The 19,146-nt window shown below is 38.3% G+C and overlaps 1 protein-coding gene across 2 annotated transcripts; it reads right to left on the bottom strand.

Moving 5' to 3' along the window:
- Positions 1-251: 251 nt before the first annotated feature.
- On the bottom strand, positions 252-17,512 carry UBXN4 (UBX domain protein 4). 2 transcript variants are annotated; one of them, XM_007437038.4, is made up of 13 exons: positions 17,291-17,512; positions 12,556-12,658; positions 11,327-11,355; positions 9,868-9,986; positions 6,524-6,662; positions 5,983-6,070; positions 5,246-5,300; positions 3,710-3,874; positions 3,248-3,375; positions 2,843-2,945; positions 1,999-2,130; positions 1,633-1,838; positions 252-430 (listed from the first exon to the last, which is right to left on the bottom strand). In XM_007437038.4, the coding sequence occupies exons 1-13, from the start codon at positions 17,370-17,372 to the stop codon at positions 292-294; spliced, it is 1,488 nt and encodes a 495-aa protein (XP_007437100.2). In that variant the 5' UTR covers positions 17,373-17,512; the 3' UTR covers positions 252-291. The 2 variants fall into 2 exon arrangements, with proteins under 2 accessions (XP_007437100.2, XP_088002637.1); XM_088146511.1 differs by having other exon boundaries at positions 5,983-6,067; positions 17,291-17,510.
- Positions 17,513-19,146: the final 1,634 nt, after the last annotated feature.

Raw genomic sequence — 19,146 nt, 5'->3', positions numbered from 1 at the left:
AGATTTATATAGGTAAAAAGTGTCTTTAGAGGACAATATAAGTAGTACATATGAAATTCTAAATGCTGATGGGACATGGATTTTTATATTCTTTGTTTTTGGTAGTAGTTACATTTGCAGAATCCAGCTACACAAGTGGGTTAGCATTTATTCCATGTGGTATGATGAGGAAAAAGATATAATCCAGGGAGAATACCCATCCAAGCCCACTTATGCAGCAGAGTGTTTTAACTGAAGCTAAATCAAATAGGAAAAAAAAAATCAGTGATTACTATGTACAATTTACTCAAGCTACATTTGTTGGGTCGAATTTCCATTCCAAGTATTATTATCATCTTCTCCATCATCCTGAGTTCTCAATCGGTAGATTTTGCCTTCTTTCTTGAATTCTTCACCCCGTTTTTCCGACATTCGTTTCCTAACTGCTTGTCTGAATAAGGAAGAAATGGAGATTGAGTACAAATTCCTATAGTGGCAGGGTTCATACCAATATTAACTCTTGACCTAATTTTTGTCTTCTTCATTCCAAAATTAATGAAGGTTCTATGAGAACTGGTCAATTTGATTTGATCATAAAGGCATAGATTCATGTCATAATGTATGGTGGACTGCTGACTTTACTTCTTTTCAAAGCACAGTTAAATGGATTCAAATGAACAACTAGAACATGGAAATTACTTCACAGTAGCTATTTGCAAATGCCCTAACATGCTATTGTTTTCACCATAGGCCATTTCCTGAGAATGGCTTAACCTTACCAGAAAAGATAGTCTCAACAAGCATGCGACAAATTAGGACTCTCTTATCTCCAACTGTTTTGGCCCATCCTGTGAGATCAGGTAGCGCAGGCATACCTCAGTGCCTCATATAAAGTGATGCCACCTAGTGGGACCTAGGAGACATGACTTCTTTGTTGCAGCACATGCCCTTTCCAACAGCATATTCCTGAGATTCATATGGCCCCAACCCTGTCGGCCTTCCGTAAGGCCTTGAAAACTTGGCTTTTTGTCCAGGCATTGGCCAGGGTGTCAAAAGAACCCATCTTGTAATGGCTTTAGAAACATGATCGTAGTTTGGCCCTGACTGAAAATAAAAAACATAAAAACACAATGCATTCATTTCTGCTCTTTATTTTTAATCCTGTGCTAGCTGCCCAGAGTCACGATTTGTGAGTTGAGCAGCCAAATCAATCAAATAAATATTGATTTTCCCCCCCATGCTATAACTATAGTTGGATTTAATTCTCATGGAAAAGCTAATCAAAGGTTAAGAGTACCATGAAGAGTCAAAGTAAGTTTCCACATGAGGTTCTTTAAAAAAAAAAAAAAGTGTGTGGGGGGGAGCGGACTCCAGAGCCTCTCTGCCTTCACTTGTTTGTTCTTAAACTCTCCACAATTCTGGGAAGAAGAGAATCAGCAACAAATTGCTACTTTCTCTACTTCATGAGTGGATCTGATGATAAATCATGATTCTTTCTTTAATTTTCCATTCCCAGGCTCCACGTCTGTTTCAAGGACCACCTAACTCTATAGAAAACATTTGGAGATTGTACAGAGAAGAGGAATCAATACTTTTCTTCCACTGACAAAAATCCTGAAATCCGACCCTTGATGGCTTAGGAAGTGTTTGTACCTGTTTGTCTCTGCAGTGTTAGGTGCTGAAGGATTTGAGAGCTGCTGTTGATGATGTCTTGCAGGAGGCTGGGAGGAAGGAGGGTTGGTAAACAAGAAATTGCTAATAAATCGCCAAACAGCTATCAGCGGATAGAGGATTGTGCCAAGGAACCTCCATAAATCTCCACTGGAAGACTGTACGACTGCTGTAGCTGGCCTTCCCGCCTATTTATGGGAAAACAAACAAGTACCATTTAAAAACTAGAATTTTATTTTTAAAAACCCTTATTATATTATGTGTTTACTATAACTTGTGTTTACAGTAAATTTATAGTATTTATTTGAATACTGCATATTTTTGTTTCTTTCCCTTTTTCATACTTACAGGCAACAATACTACTGAAGCGCTTGGGGCAAGTTCCAGGTCCAATAATTTTTTCCCATAATCATCTTTGGTAAATTCTCTTCTGGGAAACATTGTTGCCAGTGAGAAATTGCCATATGTGTTGCCTACAATCTATAACAGAACAAGCCAAGTTAATTTCTATTCTCTAGAAACACAAGGAAATACAAATGACATGCCATTTCTAAGACAAATAGACTTTTGTCCCAAAACTGTTTTCATGAGGAATGAAAAGTTCTTCATTGACCCATAAGAATATTTGGATCCTTACTTGCCTGCCTTCTTTATTTTTGAATAACAATAAATTGTGGACAAGACAAGCAGTGATTGATCAGCTTGTATTACTGATATGTTCAGTAGCAAATAATGTGCCCTATTATTGTCTGATGACTTAAATAAACCATCCTTCTAAGCAGAAATTAAGGAGGAGTACTAAGAGTTATTAGGTCCTGAATTACATTCAATGGGTCTGGCAACCTACTTTCTTTCATACATGCTTTACCCAGTTTTTATGTTGGGCAGGGGTGCTTTTTTTACTATAGCACAATCTTTTTCCCACAACAAAGAAAGAGAGACAGAGACCAAATTTCAATGGCACTGTTGGGGTGATGGATGGGTGGATAGATGGGCTGTAATCATGTAAATATCATAAACATTGGCTGGGGTGCTTATGGGTTATTCAGGTCTGTGCTTGCAGTACATAACTGAATAAAAAAACCCTCCTTATTAAACCTATCTCCTTAAAACATTGAAAGGCAATAATTTATTTCAACTATTCATGCAGCCTTCCAATTAATTTTTTGAAAAAGAATAGATGCTTGTTCACCTGTGCAGCAAATTGGCGAGCTTCTTCCAAGGGGGCATCCGAAGGGAAACTATTAGTAAAAGAAGATCCATCTGGAAGACGAAACTGGATTCTTGCTATAGCACTAGAGGGGATATTTTACATTAAGAGTCAGGATTTTTAAACTTTTGGTTTTACAAACAACACCTTCCCGGCATTTAAATTAAGGGAAAGCAGGTGGTTCTACAGAAAAAGAGCTCTTTACTTATATCAACACTGGACTAGGAAATCTGTGAACTCAGAACAAATAAATTCTCTGCCAAGAAGGTTTATAGCCCAAAAATAGATTAGAATAACTTGCACTTGCCTCCAAAATGTGCAACTTTTGTGCAAGTTGAAAAGAGAGAGATTTGCAACCGGGGGGGGGGGGCGGATAAAACAATTTACCTTTTCTCCCTTTGGGACGCCTCCTTCCTAGCTGCCATTTCCGCTTGCTTAGCCTGAAGAGCAGCAGCTTTTGCAGCTTCTGCCTCTTCTTTTGACCTCGCAAAACGAGCTGCTCTCTCAGCACGATCCTTCACAAAACAGTAAAACAGGTGATTACCATGGCTCTCTTCTGTGCCAGCTGCAATTGTTAAGACCCTCTCACTTCCCGCAAAGATCAGTGACAGAAATCACCATGGCTTTGATGCAAAAGGAACTGTAATATTTGAGTTAGATCCAGATCAAACTATATTTAGACGGAACCACTGAAATCAGTAATAAGCAAATTGATCCTACTCTTAAACCTTGCTGATGAAGTATAACTGTGTCCAAGGCAAGGTCCACACCAATGATCAGGGAACTATATTTAGGATCCATGTGCTGAAGCTTTCCTTGTTCCAGTGAACCATACGCTTGAAGACTTACCAGTGCAATCTGCTGCTTGATGCGTTCCCTAGCAGCTTTCTCCTCAGCTTTTTCTCTGTTCCTTTCTTCCAATATTCGTTTTGTAAGTTCTTCTTCCTGTTTCCTTTTATATTCCAACATTTCTTTCCCACTTTTTCTTCTTTCTATTTCTTTTTTTATTTCTTTCTAAATAAAAAGAAAATACGTATTTTATTTACTGGATTTATACCTCACCTTTCTATTTATTTAATAACCAAGACAGCAGTAAAAAAGCAACATAGAAACCAAACAGCACAGCTAAAACACAGCTAAAACTCAAAGATTAACATGAAATACATTTATTTCACAATTAAAAGTGTGGTGGGAGTGATGTTACCAACCTCCTGAATATAGGGAAATTAGGAGACAAGTGCATCTCCCTAGGAAGCACATTCCACAGGCTGAGCGCTACACAAAAGACAGTGTGACAAAAGATGAGCCTCTGGCAGTGGGAGTATCTTCAAAAGAGTCTGTCTTACTAATCTGAAGGACTGGACAGTTCACAGCAATATAGGTCACCCTTCGGAGCTTTACAGGTTATTATCAACACTGTGAATTATGGCTAGCAAGCAACTAATAGCCAGTGCAGCCTAATTCCATCTAGGCCATGTTTTACCACAATACCAGAATCTAGCATTTTCCTTATCAACTTCACCTCCATTTTGTCTGAATTTAGTTTCAGTCTAAATCTTCAGCCCAATATCAAGGTTAGGCAATGTTAATAACAGTGATTGTTCTTTACCTTCTAACTCCAAGAAAGCAATGTATCTGAATAGCATCAGCATATTCATGAGCTCAATTAGAAAGCTGTGAATAACCTTTCCCAGAAGTTTTATGTAGGTATTAAAGATCATAGGAGACAAGACCCTGAGGGATACACCACAGATCAAAGACTAGGGTATAATTCCACTACCTTCCGGGCAGGAAAGAAGGGAACCACTGCAAGACAGTGCCCCCAAAGCTTAATCCTATCCAATGGTCTGTGCTTGAAAATACTGAAAGCCACTAAAAGGCCCCAAAGAACTAGCAGAATTGCATTCCCCTTATTTATGTGGGCCCATCACTAAGGCAAGCAAAATGGCCTTAATACTCTATCCTAGACTAAATCCAAATTAACATGAGTCCAGAAAATCAGTTTTACTCAGGTGCACCTGGAGTTGCAAGCTACTGTTTTTGAATCATCTTGCCTAGGAATGAAATATCTAAGACTTGTCTATAATTAGAAAGGATTCCCAGGTCAAGGGAGTGTTTTCTTATAAAAAAAACATAAAGGTCTTATAACTGTCTCCTTTCACATACTGGAACACAAGGAGACATTTAACATCTTTCTCAATCAAGGGGCTAGTCCCAGCCTGGGTGAATTAATCATCCAAAGGTAAAGGCCAAATAAGCAAGTAGTGGCCCTCACTTCTCCACCCACTCCACATATTTCCAAGGTATTAAAATAAGTCTGTATTCTGCCAGCTGGAACATTCATAAATGGAGATTGGCAGTGCTACAAACTGAATTATATTCCACCTGTTCTTCTTCTTTCTTCTTCTCTTCTCTTCTCTCTTCAAGTTTTTGTGTCACTCTATATTTTGAAAGAAGACAATAAACTCAAGCTGAAGCTTAATTTCTGTGTAATGAAATCTCATATCAAAGTCACATCCAAATTTCACAACTCACCAGTGATAATTTTGCTACAATAACTTAATTGCATGTTTTAAAACTGTGTCTAGGATACAACATACTGACAAAAATGTGGGTTCAGAAAATAAGGCAAAAATTGTTTTACTAACTTTTGTTCCTATGAAGAGAAGGAATTCTGGGTGCTACCATATACTATACATATTTCTATTTTGTACATACTCTCACCCTTGTTTTTCCTTATAAAATCAACCTTTCAAAACTTGGCTTCCTTCCTAAGAATGAAAATTCTGGAAGAAGCTTTGATACAAGTTTCATTTTTCTTTTGATTTCATTAATTTAAAAATAACATACTGACAAAAATGTGTGTTCAGAAAATAAGGCAAAAATTGTTTTACCAACTTTTGTTCCTATGAACAGAAGGAATTCTGGGCGCTAACATATACTATACATATTTCTATTTTGTACATACTCTCACCCTTGTTTTTCCTTATAAAATCAACCAAAAAAACAACAACATTATTTTTGTTCATATAAAGAAATGGCCTAATCAAACCTCAGTGGTGCTAAGGCATACCAAACTTTCACAAAAAACATGCATTATACAGTAATTACAAAAAACATACCTTTCTACTCTAGCAGCAAGGTCATCTGTAGTCTGTTCTACCCTTGTGTTATTTTTCTCATTTGTCTGGACCAAATTTACTTCATCTTCTCATAAATGAGAAATCCCATGTTAAAAAAAAGATAAAGATTGAGACTTTCATCATAATAACAATGACACAATTATATTTGTTAACACAGGTATTGTATTAATAATTGCTACTGACTTAATGCACACATTTTATATCAATGTGATATAAATGTTATTTCTGGTGATAGAAATAACATGACACTTTTGTCTGATTATGATATTTTTGTAAAAAAATGTTTTATTACATTATAGAATGCAATAAAAAAGAGGCATAGTTCTGTACAACCATTTGCAAACTACAAAAGGTATTGGGGAGACAAGCAGAAGGCTGGAAGGTCACAGAAAGCAGTTAAAGGATAATAACACAAGGAGGCAGATCCAATGGGCCATCAGTTATTACTAGGCTAAATATTAAGAGGATTGAACAGTAAAGTTGCAAAGTTATCTGTAAGTAAAGAGCTACTAATACTTACCATCTGAGGTTAAATTCAATCTTTCTAGCTGTGTTTCAGAAGTTTCGACTGTTTGTGATGGGGAATCTTCTGTGTTGCTATATAAAGAGGAGGAACATGAAGGAGAACTTTCTAACCCTTCATTTTTTATTAAGTGCATCTAAGGAAGAAGGAAGTGTTGACATACATAAGTGTTGCAGTTCCGTCACACTATTTTAGATACTACCTACCTATTACGTTTAAAAATTTGCACTCGTTACATTTTAAAGAACAAAACACAGTTCTATGTTGCCTAGTATGCATACTATCTCAGGCTATATTTCAAAATTTATTTCTAGACTAGGCAACATGATCCTTGCTAAATGTCTCAGCTGCAACTTCCATAATTCCTTGCTACTGAACATGCTGCCTGGAGCTGATAGGAATTGAAGCTGAAAAGAATTGGAGGCACCAGGTTGCCTGTCCAAGGTCTACTGTATCTACTTCAATATCACCTATCTCACTATGCATTCAGGAAGCAACTACAAGTAGTCCTTCCTTAACAATAGTAACTGGGAATGGAATTTCCATCACTAGGCAACATGATCTTAAAGTGTGTCCATGCTGCTTAGCAATGGCAGTTCTGGCAGTCCCCGGTTATCGTTGTTAAGCAAATCACTGCGGGTCATTAAGCGAGGACCTCATGTGACTGTGACTTCCAACTTCCTGCCGGCTTCCCCATTGAGTCTGCTTGTGGGAAGCTGGCAGGGAAAGTTGCAAATCACAATCATGTGACTGCAGGAAGCTGTGATGGTCAGAAACGCTGGCTGGCTGCCAAGCACCCAGATCACAATCATGTGACCATGAGGGTGCTGCAACAGCCAGAACTTCGAGGACTGGTCATAAGTACAACTCATTCAGTGTCATCATAAGTTTGAACGGTCACTGAACAAGTGATCATTAACCGAGGACCACCTGTAATACTAAATGAAAAGTAAATAAAAGATTCTTTTCTGACAACAAAAGCCGAGTGTGGAGTAATTTAATCACAACAATGCTGCAACTAGTATGTGTTGTGAACAACGTGATACAAATTAAGTAGATTCTAATTCTGTGTAAAGAATGGATAAAATAATTCCACATGGCTTTTAAAGGAAAAAAACTTTTGCGACATACTTTTCTTACTGTACTAACAAAGGCTGACATTATTATATATAGGAGGCAAACATACTCAATACTCCTGCCTCCTATTTTCTTCACAACAACCCTATGAGGTAGGTTGGGGCTGAGAGAGAGTGACTGACCCAAAATCACCCAGGCGGCTTTCATGCCTAAGGCAAGCCTAGAACTAACAGTCTCCTGGTTTCTAGGCCAGCACCTGAACCACTACACCAAACTGGCTATCCAATCCAATACATAATAAAAAGTAACAGTTAATTTATTACAATAAATATTTTATTCCTCTAATAAAAGTTCTCACGACTGAATATATTTCAAGCTCTGAACATAATAAAGAATTGTTTAATTGAATGCAACATCAAAAGGAAAAGAGTTTGTGTGTGTGTGTGTATTTACTAATTTATACAATTTGTATGGCCACCCAATTCACAACATGTGATTCTGGGCAGCTAACATAGGATTAAAAACAAAACAAGATAAATAATAAACATAAATGAACCACTACAGCACAATGTATAACAGCACAGAGGCAAAAAGGCAACATATTCAAAATCCTAAACCAATTTTCCAGACAGTTCATCTGATGTCCTAACTCAGTCCTTGGAGGAAAAATCATTTTTTTTAAAGCCTTATGAAAGGGTCAGAACCATCTGAATCTTGTGGGGTAGAGAGGACATTCTGTTCCAAAGGGCAAAGTGGATGCATGATCCTGCCATCCCAGTTCTGCCACAGGTCATCTCCAAGTGTGATTAATGCCATCTTAATACTATACGCTGGTATGAAACCCAACTGAAAAGGGTCCAGATAAAATGTTTCCTCCAGGGCCCTCTGGAACTGCAAGCTGAATACTTTTTCATCAAACTTTCCTGGAAAGGGATGGTTGGAGACCAGACAAAAACTGTCCAGAACTGCTGCATTCAGGGATGATCTATTGAAAAGGGGCAGATCACAGCCTCATTAAGAGCTAGCAGAACCACACCAATCCTAAAGAACGTATTCACTACTGCCTGGATCCAACCACACATCATATTCTGGAGGCCCTTAACCAGCCAGGAGGACACAAGGGGCCACAGAGAACAGCAAGGCCAATAGAACATGATCTCACCATGATAAGGGGCTGACAGTAACACCCCCTAACTCCAGATCATGTCACCACTACACCATGACACAAACTAGGTCTAACATGTGACCACTGCTCTGAGTCAGGGCTTTAATAACCTGTATCAAATCCATGGTTGCCATGCTGGTCATGAACTCCTGGGGTTCCTATTACCTCAGACCTAGGGAAGGCAAGCTGAAGTTCCCCAATATAGTAAGTCTAGGGAATTCTGCTGCCAAGCCAGCCACTACTTAGCAGGGAGACTAACTGGCAGAAATCCCAACTGATCCCTGCACCCAACTTTAATAACAAGGCCTCACACCCAGTTATCTGCAGGACAGCACCTCTGAAACCCTCTCTTGGATGACAATAACTACTACAGGTAGTCCTTGCTTAACAACCACAATAGGGACTGGAAAATTGGTTAAGTCGGGTGGCTGTTAAGCAAGTCACCACATGACTGGACCCAATTTTACGACCATTTTACAACAGTTGTAAAGTGAATCATGTGGTCGTAAAGCAAATCACATGTTTGTTAAGCAAATCCAGCATCCCCAATGGACTTTTTTGCTCGTATTCACTTAATGACCATGTGATTCGTTTAACAACCATGGAGATTCGCTTTATGACAGCTGCAAAAAGGTCACACATTGTGATCATGTGACTGGGGGGGTGCAATGGTTTCCGATGGGCGTAAGTGCGAGTATAGGTCGTAAAGCACTTTTTCTGAGGCTGTCATAACTTCAAATCATCATTAAATGAACAGTTGTTAAGCAAGGACTACCAGTACACTACCCCTGCCCAGGGGTTGAAGCTAGTGCCACACCAAGGTGGGCGCATTTACAAGAGGGAAAGACCCCTCTTTATGCCCAACCAGGTTTCAATAATACATACTACGTCAGTCCTCACATCCACTATCAAGTCATGGATAAATGAGAGCTCATTATAAGCCAACCTAGCATTCAATAGCAGCAGCTGAAAGACCTAGCCGCTGAAGTATAGACTTGTTACTGATTACATACCTTTCATCTTTTACAAGTTTGGCACAAAATTAAAAAAAAAAAAACTCCTTTATTTTACTGAAAAATCAGATTCATAACTGTTTTACCTGCTTGACTTTATGAATTCTTGTAATCAGTTCTTCTGCAGACACACTGCCAGCAATTACTTCAAGAGGGATTCCATTATCTCCTATAAAGAAACTAGATGGAATACACACTACAGGATCTATGCAACAACAGTAAAGGACAATATATTACCATAGGAGTAAACTAGACAAGCAAAGAAAATGGGATTAAAAAAACTGGGATTACTGAAAGGAAATGGGCAGTTTATATTCTTCATAAAGCAAAGATGTACCAGATTTCAAAGGTACTTCAAAGTGTCATTTTTCTGCTTTCTCCTGAAACTGAACAGCCAGTTCAAGCGAGAAGCAGTACTTTGAACCTCTCTGTTTTTAAGTCTTACTTTTTGCCACATTTGAGATTATTATTGCATTATCAAGATTCTTATGCATGGTTTGTAATTAATTGCTAAACATAACTTCTACAGGATCAGATCAAAGATTCATCTAGTCCAGTAGTCCACTTCCAAGCATAAATGAACTGATGTTTGAGATGCTCATAATCAAAAGTAGGAAAGCAAGGATGTTCCCCAAGCATCTGGTACACAACTATCAGCTGCCTCTGTACACTAAAGTTCACTTTTACTAATATTAAATAAAGATGTTAGTTGGCCTATTCTATACTAATAGGTTTAATCGTTTTATAGTCATTTAAGCTAGTGGCCATAATCACATTCTGTTGGTAGTGAAATCCAGTGAGTTGTAGGGGACAGTACTCATATGGTTCAGTTGACTGAATCAACACGTTATATTGAAAACTAGATCTAGAACAGTTAACTGTAAACCATTCGGCAATCATTTGGATGCTGTTTCAGAATCAGCTTCCCACATGGAACGTTACTGTCAAAATCCCTGTTTTCAGCAGGCTATGTCTCTATTAGCCCTAGCATGAAGCTAAGAAAAATATAAGAGAAAAAATCTGTGAGACTAAAGAAGCTGAAATAACTATCTGTTGTTGTGTTCCTCTACAGAAAACAATAAAGACGATCATTTATTACTTGTATAGTACCATCAATGTATATAATGTTTAAACAACATAGTGCCATCCTGGAGGATCTTACAGCTAAAAGCTCTGCCTAGAGGAGAGCAATAGAACATGCGGAAAGTAGATGTAATGGTGAACAGAGAAGCATATGAAGCCATCTCAGTTAAACATGCATGGATTTTGTTAAAGGGTGTGGAACAGTACAGCATGAAAATGATGCAGTTGGGCTTCAAATAAAGTATGAATTTAATGGAGTGATCTGATGGTTTCATACAAATGTTTGAGAGGGGGCAGTTCCAAGGCTATGTGACAGCAAGGGCAAACATATTTTTGAGGAAGCGGGAGATCCAACAACATCCTAAAAAGATGTCAGCGTAACAAAGATGTACTAGACCATTTATTTTAGTTTTGTAATCATGTACTATGAAATTGTACAATTTTATGATGTTCAAAGGATACAGATTTGTGAGAACTGCAGGCAGGCTTCACTGTGTAAGAGAAAGCATTAATTTACTATTATAACCATAAACAACTGGAATGTTATAAAACATTTAGATATACCATATTATTATCCATATTACTGCATACTATTTATGAGATTGCACCAAATTAGTTTCTTATTTTTTAGGATACTATACTGAAACCAAGAAATATAATACTACACAAGTTATATAACATATGAGAACTTTAGGATTAACTATGTTATCTGTCACAAACATAAGCAAGTGGTTCTTTGCTGAAAAGGCTACATGCATGTTCACACAACTAAGCTCTTTGATTTCAGCAAAAGGAGATAGGAAGAACGGATCAGTTCAATTTTTTTCTTGTTTTGTTCCTTCAGTTCCAAAAGTATTTTTTTCAAAGTTAACCTTACTAACTTTAACCTTACTGATGTGTGAATCTGCTTTTTCCTCCTCCTTCTTCCATCGTATTTCCTTCCCCCATTACTCATTTTATGTAAGCCATATCTTTGGCTGAAAAATAGGATAAAACTACTTAAGACAGATAAATAGTAAACTACACTAACCTAGGAAGTTAAACAGATTTTTAAAAATGTCGCCCAGGAACAAATGTCACCCCAAAATTGGGCAGAAAGAAGAAATGTACATCATTTAAGCGAGAAACTATATCTTACACAAGTAACTTTTCCTGTGGAGGGAAGGGCTGCTAAGCTGTCTTGAAAAGTGGAGAAATGAAGTATGTATATACATACACCTATAAGCACCTTTTTAACCTTTTCTGATAGAACATTTTTCCCATTCTAAATTGCCTCTCAGAGAGAAAAAATGTATCTGGATCCTAGGATGAGAAAAGTCCTGGAAGAGTGGGAAAAAAAGGTAAGAAAAAACTTAAGGGCACACTATCACTGCTCTAAACTGTGTCTTATTAGAGGGCTTACAATGGGAGGATGGGAGAAAAATTCTATAGGTTGTCAGCCTTCCTATAAGTTTTAGGGATTTTAATTTTTAGTGTGAAAATCAAGTATCAACTAGATCTTATTCTGGCTGATGGTCAAACGGCAGAAAGTATATGAAGTAAATTATTATGTAAAATATATTCTTAATGTCTACTTGTATAAAATGTATTATTTCTTCCCTCTAAATTAACAATTTTTTCCAAAATATCTGATTAGAAAGAAGTATCTGAAAGTAAAATATTTATTGAGAATACAAAATATATTGCCAAACCTTTGGGTATCAATTTTAATAGCCACAAAGCCATCTGTTGCTGCCTCAGACACTTTTGCATTCTCCCAGCTAGCAGCCATTTCTGTGGACTGTTCATCTTGCCCTATGAAAAACATTAGTTTTATAGATGTAATTATATCTTAATTACAAATTGCAATGTATTCCAAATATAATCTCATAATTTATTACTTTAAAACAGGAATGCTCATATAATTCCAAAATTGGGTTTGATCCAAAAATCAGGTAACCTACATCATCAGGTTCTCATAGATCAACTTTAAGAAACCCAGACCAGACTTGTCACAAACGGGCAACAGGTGCAATACACAGACAAATAGCTCCAGATAATCCAAATAAGAGAAGCCTTCATCAGTTTGGATGAGAAGGAGGGAAAATAAGAATGACCATGCTGATTCCATCTTTCCATCTCAGTAATCATAGTCTCCTCAATCTTATGACGAACGTCTGAAACAGAGGGACCTCTCTGATCTATGGAGGTTCTCTATGGATCCACAGCACTTCCTCTTATTTTAATGCCAAAACATTACACTCATCTCAGTGCTCAAATAAGACAGGTTAAGTATGAATCCAGTGTGACTGTTTGAAAAGAACCATACATCTCACTCCACTTTGAGCACTGCCATGTTTGAAATATGGATGAAGTGGTGACTTTATTTGGGTAATATATTTATCACTTGCTCTACTATAACATATATGGTACAGGATATTCTTATACAGGAGGAGTAAGACTTCTGAGGACTTCCAAGAGTATTGGAAGGAATGTCAATAAGCTACTGAAGCTGTTGCAGAAACTGAAGAAGACCTAAGAACAATAATTGTAAAAGGAGAGTGAAAAGCCAGGCTTTCTATGAATTTCAAGAAAACAAAGGTCATATCTACTGGAAAACTAGAGGAATTTAGGATAAATAGTGAAATGACAGAAGTAGTTCACAGTTTCAGTTTTCTAGGCTCCAGAATTGATGAAGATGGCAGGTATACAAGAGATTCAGATAATAATAATGATGGGCAAAAGATACTGAAGGGCACTATATAAACTCATGAAAAACCCTGAGATTTCAACTAAGAGAAAAATTGGAGTGATCCACTCAACTGTCTTCCCTGTTATGATGTATAGATGTGATGGACAGACTCTGCACATGAATGAGAATGATTCTTTGAATTATAAAGCTGGAAGAAGCTGCTCCACATACCGTGGACAGTCCAGAGGACGAACTTCTTAATATGAGAGAAAATCAAAGCTAGGCTTGAATGCTCAGTGGAAACAAAGATGAAAAAAACTATTGTACTTTGGACACATCATGAGGACAGGTCTATCTATGGAATATATGATAATACTGGGGGAAGGTAGACAGAAGAGGTGGAAGGAGTGCTACAGAAATGCACTTAGCATAATGTAGTGACAGTCAGCACAATTTGGAGAGCTGTTATTCATCAAGTCACCAGGAATCAACTTAACTGGAAGGAATGTTAACAGTTCTTACGTTAAAAAGGAGCAACAATGAGAATATTTATTATAAGAACTTCCTTACTTTATTGTCACATGAGATGGTAGGTACAGTTTGATTTCCTCCCATATGATCTGGCATTTTTCTTTTCTGCATCTAAAATAAGTTCTAAACTACAAAAGCTTATGGTTAACAACACTTTAGAACTGGGATAGTTTGTAGTGACTGAGGCTGATGAAAAATGTACTCTAAAAACATAGAAGGCATCAGGTTATTTATTACTAATTTAATCTGAATATATTATTCTGGAATTATATTTTAATATGACTATAGTAGCACTCCCTCAAAACAGCCGCCAATAAGTTGCCCATATCAGGTTTTCAGGAAAGAATATTGAGGCTAAATTTTATTGGGAAAAATTATATAGCAACCCTAGTTTATAAAGCTGTATCACAAAAACAATAACAATAATGGTATTTCTCATGCAGCATGTTCTGTCTCAGCTAACCAGAACTGAAAAACCAAAGTATGTCATTTAATTTAATTCAATGGTTCAGCCATTAACTTTCCAGTTGACGTTTAGTTATATACTAGAACTATGCCATTAGCTTAATAATGATAGAAATATACAAAGGGAGAAAAGGCCACAGCACTTTATGTGCATGTGTAGCTATTTAATTTTTAAAAAATCAAAATGGGAAAGGAAAGATGATGTTTTGATATTGTCAACAGAGTAACTAGTATCACTGCTTTAAAAATCTACCTTATTGATAGCAACAGGAAGATGTGGAAAAAAAAAAGCCAAGTCCAGCCTACTGCCAGAAGAGTTACAAGCTGTGTACTCAGAATTACTACCCTAGAGAAAACCAGACAGAAAAATAAAGAGCTCAAATGTATCATTGTCCCCTGGAGGATGTTCCCCATGTGATGTAATATACAGAACACATGCAAGAATCATACAATGCACAATCGGATTAATGTTTATATTAATTTACAGTATAATTAACTTTAAATTCTCAAGGCTTTAATTGTTTTTTCAGTTTGGCATTAGCATTCTTAACAGTTCCACCCTGTTTTATATACTTAAAATTTCTCATTAGAGCTATCATTTTGTTAGTTACTTCAGTCTTGAATATTCTGAAATTTTTTAAAAAAATGTCTTGAAATGGAAACTGCCTTTTGTATTAAGAGTTGAAAATGTTTTAGATTCTACCATTGAATAGACATAAATGGCCTCAATCTTTTGAATTAAAACAACTAGCTTTAGGCTGCAAGCCTAACAGTGAAATAATCCAGTTAGTGAGAATTCCCTATAGTTCTCTAGTATATGTCAACTATACCATAAGAGGTATCATTATCAATTTTCAGTTTCATATTTAGAAATTAATATTTAGAAACAGCTGAGAGTCCAGTGACTAGGACAGTATTTTTCAGGCACACTTTACAACTGCTGTTTTAGTGCACAATGATTCTGTCTATTGTTAGTGAAGAGATATGAATAAACTCCAACAAGAGTAGTGGGATTATTGTCTTTCTGGACAGATTCAGCTTGCAGCACATTCTTGTTTAACCCAAAGGGCTTCTTTTTGGTTCCCTATCTTTACATATAACCAAATGAGGTGCCAAAGAATATTACACATTTTTAAGCCTCTTCATGAAGATGCCTCAGATTTTTTTCAGTTGTAGCAAAAGAATTTTCAGAAGGCATGACTAGAGAAACTGAAGAGGAGCAAAGAAATTAAGAAGGAAGACAGATATTTAATAAAGACATGAGGCACATATACAAACCAATTGATAGAACAAGAGTGATTTCCTTTTTTAGAGTAGGATAAAAACAAGCAAAAGTAGCATTAAGACCATGGACACCATTAAAGATGTGGTAGATTTGAGGTAGCTTGGGAAATGTCAACCAGATCACTATGTCTTTGGATATACTCTGGAAAATGTAGCTGGATTTTTCATACTTGGTAAACTGTAAGTACTTGATTTATCATACTTGGTAAACTGGCTAGTTAAATGTGAGATTGGTTTTGAGAATTCAGTTCCTCTTATTCACTGAAGCCCAAGAGCTTGAAAGGAAAATGTGGAGAGAGGCTCTGTAACATCACATTCCAGCCTTGGAAAGTGGCAAACTAGAAAAAACAAGATTTTAAACCCAGGGGTGTCTGATACCTCATAATCAACTTTACGGTAATGTGTCATTTTTAATCTATTCAATATCCATAAAACATGAAGGTGTTTTGTTCCCTGCTTATCCTGACATGGCAAGCCCTCCCACAGAAAGGTCACCAAAATAGAGGAAAAAAGTTCATACCAGCATTTAGTTCAAAAGTAAACATACAATTACTAGGAATTCATGGGATTGATAAAGACACCAGATGTGGAATACAAGAAACAAAATGGAGAAGAGCAGGAGGCTCAAGTGCCAAGTCCAGAGGGCACTCCATGGAGGAAACATGCAGAGAAGAAAGCAGGCAGAAATAGTTCTTTAGGTGAAATTCTTGGGCTGAAAAAATAATTTGAAATAATGCATGGGAGCACGGGTAATTTCTACTATAGGCATTTGACCATGTTTTTGCTTAAATATGTGTCTTGGAGTAATATATATGAGTAAGTTATGTTTTGCTTCGACCAGCGTATATCACATTCAACAACCCTAGCCAGCTTAATTGCTGGCTGGGGATAATGCAGCACCTAGCTTATCTTGCCTGACCTCGAAAAGCAAAGCCGAATTAGGAACGGTTAGCACTTGCATGGGAGACTGCTCACGGCTGCAGGATAGACTGAGAAGTTGAAAAAACTCCCGGAAGAAGGCAACGGCAACCCCCTGCCGTGTTATTGCCAAGAGAACGACACGGACATGGCTGTGCACTTAGCAAGAGTCAAGGTTGACACACAACAGTCTGGACAATTTATAGGCCACTCCATCTGGAGGCGATCAGGTTGGGAGAGGCCGTGAGAAGAACCACAGGAGACACCTCTTAATCCTCTCCTCTCCTCTCCCAAAGGAGCACCGCTTTCTCTAAAGCGTATTTTAACGTAAGCCCCTTCTCGGCCTGAAGTCCTGGAGAGGCGGCTCGCGGGCCCTCCGAAGCCAGACTCGCCCGTCGGCTGCTCAGGCCCTTCTCACCCTCGCAGGCCTTTTCAATCGCCAGAGGAGGCCCAGCGTCCCCTGGGACAACCCAAGCAGATCCGCACCGCGTCTGGCAGAGACTCCCAGGGAAACAAGAGAGCTGACGCGGCGTTAACCACCGCGGGCGGGCCCGTACCTTGCACAAACACCACGAAAACGGCGCTACGCTGCTTGGCGGCGGCAATGGCGGCCGGGATGGTGCCAGGGAACCACAGCATAATGGCGTCGTCGGCGGAGGGTCCGCGCGCAGACGATGAACGGGAGGTGCGCGCGCCCCTTGTCGCTCCGGCCCCTTGACCCTCCCGCAGCCCGTTTGCCTTGACGCGTCGTGCGCGTGCGCGTCACAAACATCACCCTCCTTCCGGAGGCGGTGACTCTACCTCTTTCCCCTTTCCCCGAAGAGGCGATAAGCGCCAAGGGCGCAGGCGCCTTTAAAGCGTTGGTGGGGGGGGGGAGCAGGCGCACGAAGGGATCGCTCCGACTGGGCGTCCAGGAGTGTCTTGCTGGGTTGAGCCGTAGCAGCAGATAGGCGGCAAGGAGAGCTAGTTGGATGGCGGGGGGTGGCGGTGCTGAGTTACCCCAAGGCCTGGCATGAATTAAATGAAGGGCATGGGCAAGCATATAGAATATTGCAGTTCAGCAGCTAGTATGTCCTAGAGCCACTCTGACCACTTTTGGGAGGAAAAAAGAAGTTGTTTGATTAGCAGGTTTCACAGAGCCCAGGTTTTCCAAGCGTGGACCGCGAGAATATTTGTATGCAAAATTGGAGTACTGTATACAGTTGTGCAATATTGGGAACCAGCTCTTGACTTCCGTGTCTTGGCCTTGTTCAGGCTTGGGCCCAGAAGAGTGCTTGCCCCTGCGATTGGTTGCGGGTTTTATGGGATCCTGGTTTTTTAGGATCCCATAAAATCCATTCAACCAATCCATTTAGAAGGAATGAAATCTGTAATGATAGTATATGTCGCTTTTATTGTCTTATGTGTCCTGATCGTCATAATTGCATATTGTGTATTGTTTCATATAAGTTTTATTTTAAAATGGGGTGCTGCTGTTTCATTGAGATGAAATCACTTTGTGAAAGTCATAAAAAATCAGAAATTTTAACCTCTGGGGCAAGTTATTGAGGAATAACTCAGTAGGTTATTCCTATATCCTGGGCTATGTGCATCTCAGAAATGTAAAGTATGTGTGAGCCCATGAAGCTCGTTTCATTGTAGCCCACAGCCTCCCCTGAATGTGATAGGCAGGCAAATACCCAACAGATGAAGTTTTCTCTACTGCTGGACCTAAAGAAAGCCTTGCCAGCAAAGATGGCAATATGTTCTCAATCATATCAGAATATGCCATTCTGTGATCACTTATAACAAAGAACAGAATAACAGGGTTTCTAACCAAACTTAATTGAAATTTGAATAACTTGGTAGTCATGCCAAGGTTCATAATGGATCAGTTTTAGTTAAAATGTCTTTACCAATTTTAAGTCAAGATAGACATAATCACTACTGCACCCTTTTAGGAAACTCCATTAGAGTGCTTATGGTACCAGACAATATGTTTCTAGCATCATAGGCTGTCTGGGTTGATATTTCAAGCTGAAATTCCATATATACTTCACTAGGACTAAGTCCCCTTGAACTCAGTAGGAATTACTTTTAATTACATGTTTGCACTGTTAGATCTATATATGCATATTTTTTTACATTGGTAGGGATTGGGCTTTCAATTAATTTTTTTTATTATAAAGATCCCAGGATGTTTTATGAGGGTGATAATAAACTTTATTTTAGGAACTAGATTTTGCCAACTAAATTTTTTTTTTATTATGGTACCAAAATTCTCTGGGGATTGTGGAATAAGTCTTCCTGAATTTTAATATAAAGACTCCTCAAGTGGTCTCCAGTCTGAGTACTAACAAGGTCAGCTAAGTTCTATGTGCTTGCAAAGCTCAAAAGAATTTACTTCTGAATAAACACACATAAGAGTGAAATG

Source organism: Python bivittatus, unplaced genomic scaffold (assembly GCF_059951505.1).
Source record: "Python bivittatus isolate LINGU-HERP-01145 unplaced genomic scaffold, Pbiv_v1 ctg000480_np1212, whole genome shotgun sequence".
NCBI lineage: Eukaryota > Metazoa > Chordata > Lepidosauria > Squamata > Pythonidae > Python > Python bivittatus.
Note: the sequence above shows the minus strand (reverse complement) of the source record. Positions and strands in the feature narration are given on the sequence as shown.